Source organism: Branchiostoma floridae, chromosome 4, assembly GCF_000003815.2.
Source record: "Branchiostoma floridae strain S238N-H82 chromosome 4, Bfl_VNyyK, whole genome shotgun sequence".
NCBI classification, from domain to species: domain Eukaryota; kingdom Metazoa; phylum Chordata; class Leptocardii; order Amphioxiformes; family Branchiostomatidae; genus Branchiostoma; species Branchiostoma floridae.
The window spans coordinates 8321374-8330385 of NC_049982.1; the positions used below are offsets into that span (position 1 = coordinate 8321374).

Here is a 9012-nt window from a genome sequence, read left to right on the forward strand (position 1 = left end):
ATGCAAAAGAAATTGACAGCCTTAGGTTCCACAATGGTATAACCCAATATGCTACCATTTTATAAAAAAGCCAACCCAATACATGTACCAGCATTATTGAAAATCCTTCCAAAGTCAAAGAACACATTGCATACACAAAACAATTTGCACTGATCTACATTGTACATGTACATGTCATTATTTGCAACGGATGACACTAGTGCACAAATGCTGGCAAGAACAAAAAGGCGATTATCTACATATTGCTCAACGGATACACAAAATTTAATGTACAGTAATCAACAAAGGTTGTACCTTACAGCTACTAAATGTTTTAAAAAATGGCTTTTTTACATTGACAATGAGAAATTTAACACAAAAAAGAATATGGCAGATTGGAATAAAGGTACATTGTATCATCATTTTTCATTAAAAATTATAGATTTTGTGGATATCCACATTGATGATTTCATAGATATATGTACTACTGTAGTACTTGACAATTAAAGCTATATAAATATATAATCTGCCATCTGGAACAGAATTGTCTGGGATTTCTTGTGATTCCTCCTGCATGTTTCTCAGGATGCCTTGTACCCTTCCCAGGATTCCTGGCTGCCTTCCCATCATTCATACTCATCTTCCACAGCCTTCATCAGGCAGCAGGCAAAGACCATTCCAAACAGCTGTAACATAATCAAAGACTTTTAACAAAGGCTGATGTGAACATATTCATATAAAGCACTACGGCCTACAAAAACAAGACTTAAAAAGCCTGTGTTACATGAAAAAGAATAACTAGATTGAAGAAGAATCTTCATATGCATAATATGCATAGTACCAACAATGACATGCTCTTATTAGGCTGGACAGTTACATCCCCCATTCCCCAAAAGAAGCCTCATTTGCCCACTGTGACTGGGTTGGTGCCACTCTGATCTGAAATAAAGGATGTTTTCAGGATTGATGAAATGAGGCTATATGTACAACAAACCATGTACCTCAAGTTGAGGCTCAACATTTGCCTAATTGTGGTCCATTTTGACAGCTTGCACCAAACTTCAAGCAAGCCAGATATCTCATGTGTCACTGACGAAAGATAGAGGATACTATCTGAAACGTCTGACTGTTTCCAAAATCCAACTGCTTTTTGGCATACCAAGTCAGTCGCAGATATCACTCTGAATATTAGACGCTAAAATAACTAACATGTATATGCAACACTTACCAACCTGTGCCATCAAGCAGCTCTAGTTTCTTTGTGGATACAATTAAATTGCACAATGTGAGCAATACAACTTATACAACATCATATATTCATTAAACTAACATCACCAACTGAATGTGTGTTAAAATATTGAGGACCCCATGAGCTTTGTACTAGTTACTGTAGCTTCACCATATTTAGCCTGGGTACCATCTTATTTCTACCGGGGCTCCTTCCAGACCTAAAAAGGCAGCGAGTGCAAGGAGCCCCAGTAGAAATAGGATGGTACCCATTATAGAGCATTGCTAAACTTTCTTTCCAACACAAAGATAATATAGGGACTTACCCCTAAATTTTCGGTCGATCTCCGTCGACCTTGTTCACAGAAAAACCCTTTCTCACTCCAGCAGTGACGTCAGGAAGACACCACTTTTGCAGGAGGGGGTCATAAATATCAGAAAGTCTATGTCGCCCCCCGTCTCTGTTGAGTGTGGCCCGATGAGCTCTGATGTGCAAAGCCTCCTTCACTCCTCGTGCGAAGAAATCCTGTTCTGAGTCTAGGCTGACGTCACTGCTGGAGTGAGAAAGGGTCATTCTGTGAACAAGGTCGACGGAGATCGACCGAAAATTTAGGGGTAAGTCCCTACATTATCTTCGTGTTGGAAAGAAAGTTTAGCAATGCTCTATAATGTATTCTACCAACACAGATGAACTTTCATGCTAAGGATGGTACCCAGGCTACACCATATTCACACAAAGAAATAGTGGATGGATGGATGGTAAACTTGGAATTTAAGGAGGAATAAAAAGAAAACAGCATGACTGATTGTGAACCTTATTGGAAGAAACAGCAATAGATATGTGACTAAATGTGTTTTGGCATACCGAGAAAGATTGTGCAGACTGTGTGTGTGCAAAAATGGAAAAAATGTTCTGAGAAGATTGAACCTCAAGAACATAAAACAAAGGTCTCAACCCAAGAGTGTGTGGTACAAGTACCTACCTCCAGCTAGGGGAGGGTGGGTCTCAGTAGGCATAGTAGTCATCTATAGCTTTACAGTAACAGCAGATAAAGATGAGGCCCAGAAGCTGGGGAGGGAGCACACAGAGAAGAACAGCCACAGGTTGGACAATAGGCCACACCTTCTCAAGGCTAGCGTAGAGGTCCCCTATGATCGACTACGTCTTCTTTTTCATTTGCAAAACTTTGACATTACTTTTCTCAAATTGTTAGAGATGTTGCTGATTCAATACCTTATTCAAGTTAACCTCAACTCATTCCTTGATCACTGCGGCCTTCAGAAAGAGATGATTTCTAAGATGACTGAAAGAAGTCCATGATCATAAGAATTCTTGCATTTTTGGTCCTCACAATACTATATTTACCAGCTCAGTCACAACATATGGTGAGGTGGTTTTCATAATAACCATGGGTATATTGTAAAATGTCTGTGGTAGGCTGAAAGGTGAAACTTCAGAAGGAACTTTGTGTGAACGAAAGCAGCAATTCTGATGACGAATGGAGATAGAAAATATTAGAAAGTTCAGAAATTGTGGTAACTGGTAACTATATTGGAAATAAGGAATGAAAGAGATGGTACAGATGAAATGATGATCAGAGTTTACACAATATATTATGCACCAAGTCAATTGCCACAGAACTTTGCACAGACAACTCTTTGACAAGGGTTGTAAAATCATTGATTTATAGATGAATTACACTGAAAAGGAACTGAAAAAAAATGTTATACATTCATCTAGAGAAGCCTTCTGCACACAAACAGTATATCATCAAAATTGACATGATCAGATTAAAAACAAACCACAGAAAGGTCAGCAGGTTTCAGAACAAGTTAAAACACGAGGTCAGTGACCTTGAGTACCCCCTACCTGTAGTAACCCGACACCAACTCCCACTCCTCCCAGGATCCAGACTTGTTCCTGTACCCACAATTCCATACTGCGAATACAGCCCTGGAAAACAAGAATGCATCTAAATATTTGGATGGGTGTTTTGCATGGAGTTAGGTCTAGAGTATATTGTGTTTGCGTCGATGAAGGTAAGACATCCAGGTAAGATATGCCAAAAGCAGTTACTCATTGACAAGCAACTGGATTTTCTTTTGGAACAGGCAGACACTCCAGATAGTACCCACTATCTTTCAGTGATACTGTCAGTGAGACTGTGCTATCTGTGCTTCCATTTCCAAAATCACATCCAGTTGCCTCAGTATTGCTTTCTTTCTGGCGTATACAGTCTTTAAAGTGTTTTATATATACATAGAAAGTATGACCATATCACACACAAGATGGTTTACAGTTTGGTCACTTTTCAACTTCTCTATTTTGCTTCAAGAAATTTATGTTTACTAAAGCCTACAACAAAGCAAGAAAATCACAAAGTTATCATTAAAGGGGAAGAAAAATTAAAATTATTGACATATTTCTTTCATTTTTTGATTGATGGCTTTCCATGGTACGTCATCATGTGTTCAAGGCTGCTTACTTGTGTGAAGATTTTACTGATGTCGGCAGGTTGCCCAGGTTGTCCCCTGTTGCAGCCTGCTTCAGTCTGGTCCCTACAGCAGGACAGTGGGACGGACGTGTTGGCCGGAGCCTTCCCCTCCGTGAAGTACTTTGAACTCATCCAGTCTACATAGCTTCTGTCTCCACCACAACACTTCATCTGGAGAGGGCAGCAAACTACATCTTAAGCCTGTGTCTGTTAGGGAAGCTGACGTCTCGGCTCCATCAGTCTTCTTTTTGACAATATTGTTGATAGTTTGTTTAAGTGTAGCTTGCACTAACTTGAACTTGAGTCTCAATGTTATTGTAGGTGTAGGCAACGTTATTGTGTGAAAGGTTTGTAATATGGTTGCGCACGTTTGTACTTTTGAGGACTCCAGGAAGACTTGTTGTGCATGTTTATACTCACAAATGGAGATCTTTCAGATAAACACTAAACTTTACAATCACTTCATAAGAAAGTCCCTGCAATGTACTGTGAAGGCCAATTTGGTACAGTTATAAGAAGTCTTTTTGCTTACAGTGTGTCTGTCAATTTTCAGATAAAGTCATACTGAAGACAAGCATCTCATATACATTTACTTAATCATTTGAATTAAGGATTGATAGTTGACATTTTCCAATCAATACTGTTCTTTAATTCATGTTATATTTTCTACATTTGTACATAGATTAGTAATGTTTAGTTAAGTGGAGGAGGGCACTGTACAAGGCAAGTAGGCTTCTTCCCTCCTCTAGCACTTTTATTTACTTTCTATACTTTATTGTTATTGTTTTTTATATGTGCAAAATAAACACAAACAAACAAGGACGGCAGGTGCCAGCTGCTCACCTGTTCCTGCATGGTTGTGACTGCTGCTGTGACGGCTGGTACAAACCCATAGTTGTTCTTGATGGTCCTTTCCATGTGACTGTCCATCCACGTTCTCACCTACAGCGACGGGATTACATGATCAAAGCTGGGAAGTAGAAAACTGACTACCTACTTGTCCCATGGACACTTTTTTAGACAAAGCAAGAAAAACATATCAGATATCAGATGATCTTAGGCAAAACATTTCATACAATGTTTACATTAACTGCATAAAAGGAATTGTTCTGATAGCTGCAATTCATGCTTTGGTAAACCAAGCGATTGCTCAAAGTTATCTGAGTCCTGCAGTACTGCACTTTGATGCTAGAGGTCACTCTTACATGGCAAAGCCACTGCTACCATTTTGGATGAAGATGTGGATAGCTTTAACTTACCTCATCATGATAGTAATATGCCAGAATCCCAGCTCCCACCTCTCCAACAAATACCACTATCAACAAGAAGAAATACTACAGGGAGAAAAAAACAATATGATCTTTAATAAGTTAACATACTTGTCTGAGTCTGGTGTCATCTTTATCATTAACAGAGAAAAACAAGTCTTCATTCAATTCCAATCTTAGGTATCAAATTCACCTTCAAGAAAACATCAGGTCTCGAGGAGTGATTCAGAAAAATCAAACTTATTACAATGGATGGTGCCTGTTACTGTCTTGTACAGTGGATTCCAATTATTCGTATTACGCCTTTTTGGATAATTCGGGTAATTGGATAGAATTACGAAATCCCAAAACATTTGCCATTCATTCCATTGTTTAGAACATCGCAGAATTGGATAACCCACGGTCTCAAACTTCGGGTTTTTGGATAGAATTACGTCAGGTCACACAAATTAAAAATGGGAAAATATGCCCTAAAACTCACAAAATGAGTCCAAAGGTAACTAGTAAATGTATGTATAAAGGTGTAAAGCCATGTAAAGGACCGTAAGAAAGTTACATTCCACAGAAAATCTAGCCGATAGCGCTGTGCTAGCGTGCGAACATTTGGAGTTAGGCGCCATTTTGTTAGGTTGCCGCAAGGTATGATGGGCGAACGTCATGGGAACGTCAACACGCTTTTGAGTTCATATTTCCCCTTCAGACAACGTCTAAACTTGGTTTACCCTACAAAAATGTGTTTTTTCATATCCACTGTCTCATTAATTGAGCTGATTTCGGCTGCGCTGCGTAGATTTACAACAACGCACGTAATGCAACAGGGGTGTGATTTCGCAATGACCTATCTTGCGCATTGCATGGCGGGATATCTCAACCCACGCGCCGCCATTTTAAATGTTTTGAACGTGAATTTTTTCCGTCTTCCACCGCGAAAGACGGAAATTTCAGAGTAATTTGTGGACACAAGTTGTAGACAAGAAGGTGAAGAGTTTATCACTCTCCAATACCGTTGTTTTAACTTAAAATTATGAAAGTAACGTCATATTCTCCGGCATACGAGCGGAGCCATGTTCGTCTTTGTTTTGGTATGCCGCCAAATTGCCGACGCACGGCTGTGCGAGTCAAGCGTACTTTTCCACATGTGCATTTAGCCACTGATTTGAACTCTTTATTAGATCAAGCATCTCACAGAAATCGCACAGTATCGGAACATTATGATTAAAGTTTGTAAACGGAGTTCCGTATCGTTAGAGTGGTAACCTCTATGAGCGTCTGTGTGTTATGTTTGCGTATTGGTTTTCAAAACTACACCCCTCCCCAACCAATGCCGCTAAAGCTGGTCATATAGCCAACTTCGGACTCTAGAATAGGCCGGATAATTGGATAAAATGTCCAGACAAATAGGCGATACAATAAAGCGGATTCCACTGTACTAGTATCTATGCGAGATCAAATGAGGTTTACCAACTTTCCGATAGCTGCATCAGAGCAGATGTACACAACATCTGTGACATCCAGGCCATGCGCCAGGTATATTGAAGTACTTACAAATCCCAGCATGCACTTGGACTCCTGGACGGCGCCACAGCAGCCGAGGAAACCGACGAGAAAGACGAAACCGCCGACGCCGATCAGCGTCCAGCAGACAATGGGGTAGTAGTCGATTCCCAGGAGAGGGTCGAAGGTCGCTCTGTCAATCCGCATCCATAGCCCGATAGCCAGAACACCCCCTCCTGCCACCTGGTGAAAATATCAAGAAATGTGTTGTAACAGTGGGGTTCAAGCACTGCCAAACTGACCACGCCAACAGCTCTGAGCTTTTGGCATTGTGGTTTGTGCATTGGGTTTGTGATCTGGCTGCCTGGGTTCGGTGCGGGTCCGAATCCCGGGAGTCAGGGTATTTTTTTTCTTTCTGCTGCTACTCGCCCCTCTAGTTGTTTCAGTATGTCCTCATGTGATTTGTGACTTTTGCAAACCTTCCACATGTGAGAAGTTGTGATTTTGGGCAATTTACATTTCTGAATTCCACACTGATTGGGATTTCTACCAGGCTTTTACAAGCTTCACATTTTTTTGGGGATATCCCAGTTTCATATGACGTAAAAAATTCTACTGGGAACAATTTTCAGGCCTGAGTTTTATCAAATTCTAATCCTTCCCATATTGAAAGGCGATAGATGCTAAAGGGTGTCGGAAAGATAAGAATTTGTATGACGTCAGCGGCAAAGTCCCATCAAATGTTGGCCGTGTCTTCTGTTTCCTGTATGATGGTTTTTATATTATTATTGAGGCTACAATCATCTAATTTGTCAGAGTATGAAGGTCTAATGATGGGCACATTTTGTAAGTTTCAAAAAGCTGTATTTTTCCACCAGACATGTACAAATGTATGAAGCAACTCTGACAAACCAACACGGAAAAGTGTGAAGAAGAAGTAAAATAGATCATTATTTGTTCCTTCCTCAGGCTCTTCCCTTACTTCCTATGACAGGATGTCTGGTTTCTGGGTTATTTGACTGCTAAATCATCTCAATGTCTGATATGACAGAAAACATGTATGGGGACCTCCATTAATCTTTGTCATCCTTTCCTTACTTTTCATTGATACAGTATTAGTCACCGCAACGATCAAACATCAGAAAAGCATAGCATAGATTTTTTGTATAGTTTACCTGTCCCTTACTAGCTATAGCTTGCACTTGATACTAGTATCTACCAAGTAAGAATGCTACAGCGCAAATATCCAGTTACATATGCAAATATCCAGTAATATACATCATTTAGAGATATGTACTTGTATATGTTTTAACCATATTTTTAGACAATGTCACTCTAAGTACTGTAGTGATGACAATGATTTGGAAAGGCTGAAAAAGAGAGGGACTTCCTAAGGGTGTGGTTTTATCTAAGAAGTAAATACCAGAAGACATCTGACCCTTCCAGCCCATAAACCACAAGTCTTCTGCCAGAGTGTGAGGTTCCACCGGTACCCACTTGTACCAGGGGACAGATCAACTGTTTGTGTTTAAGTTCATGTTTCCTGCCTCAGCCTTCAGCAGGGTGACTTGTGACTTCCTATGTGACTCATCCCTCTGCTCCTCAAGAAACAGCTACAGGATGAGAATGTTCTTCCAGATGTGTCAAGCACAAATGTACATTTTGTAAGGATCACAAAATAGCTTGGATGCTAGCCTGGATACCAGACCCCAGCATGATCTCAGAAATATCGATAGATAGATATTTCTGAGATCGGCTGGGGTCTGGTATCCAGACTACCTGGATGCCTGTTTCCAGGGCCTACATAGGCCAACTGAGTTACAAGCTGTTCACATGAAAAAATTGCAAGTGAGTTAAACAAGGAATCCGATTGAAATTTTCTATCGGATTAAAAAAAATGTGTTCACATGAGTTTTATACAATCGGATTAAACTCAAACTTGCGACCGCGACCACACAATCGGATTAAACTCTTTACCACGGCACGCGTCGTGTTTCCAACGACCACCGCGGGCACGCGTAGTTTTTCCAAAATGTTGCCAGACTACCTCATAATTTTGAAGGATGTAGCGACATCGATATTGATTATAACTGTTGAGAAATCGGCCGGCTTTGGTCAGATTTTGACGTGTCGATGGTCCGCAACACACACTGACGAAAGTGGCGGCTTCTAGGTCATACGGGGTCATTGGGATAGTCTATTAGACTGGGGGTGGAAATGATACGCGCGGTGTGATTATACTCTACATTTAACTATATAAAATGTATCTGTTGCAGAAGTTGCATGAATAAGGCAAATTTCTACCAAAAAATTTGATTTCATCACGTATTTATCTGAAATAAAAGTCTGTGTTTCGTTTTAAAAAACTGCTCGCCCATGCTTGCATGCAGTGAAGTGACCCAAGCTCGAAATCTCTGTTTAGACACGCTTCCGACTGTTTTTCTCGTAGAATATTTGCTTTTTTAGTGGTGTTGGGACATTAACTCCAACAACAAGAGAGAAACAAAACCATACATGTTATTTTCATGGGCAATATTGCCAAAATTAAC

General features: G+C 40.2%; 1 protein-coding gene across 4 annotated transcripts in view; it reads right to left on the reverse strand.

Annotated features, from left to right (window-relative positions):
* Positions 1-6: 6 nt before the first annotated feature.
* The window catches only part of LOC118414545 (CD151 antigen-like), a 28479-nt gene continuing 19473 nt past the window's right edge, over positions 7-9012 (reverse strand). For 2 of the 4 annotated variants that reach the window (XM_035818649.1, XM_035818650.1), the window contains exons 3-9: positions 6515-6706; positions 4961-5035; positions 4545-4643; positions 3693-3872; positions 3077-3160; positions 2190-2275; positions 7-665 (exon numbers count right to left, since the gene is read on the reverse strand). In XM_035818649.1, the coding sequence (XP_035674542.1) occupies positions 2213-2275; positions 3077-3160; positions 3693-3872; positions 4545-4643; positions 4961-5035; positions 6515-6706 (693 nt within the window). In that variant the 3' untranslated portion in view covers positions 7-665; positions 2190-2212. Of the gene's footprint in view, positions 666-1207; positions 1237-2189; positions 2276-3076; positions 3161-3692; positions 3873-4544; positions 4644-4960; positions 5036-6514; positions 6707-9012 lie in introns of all 4 variants that reach the window. The other 2 variants (XR_004830995.1, XM_035818651.1) reach the window with 2 other exon arrangements.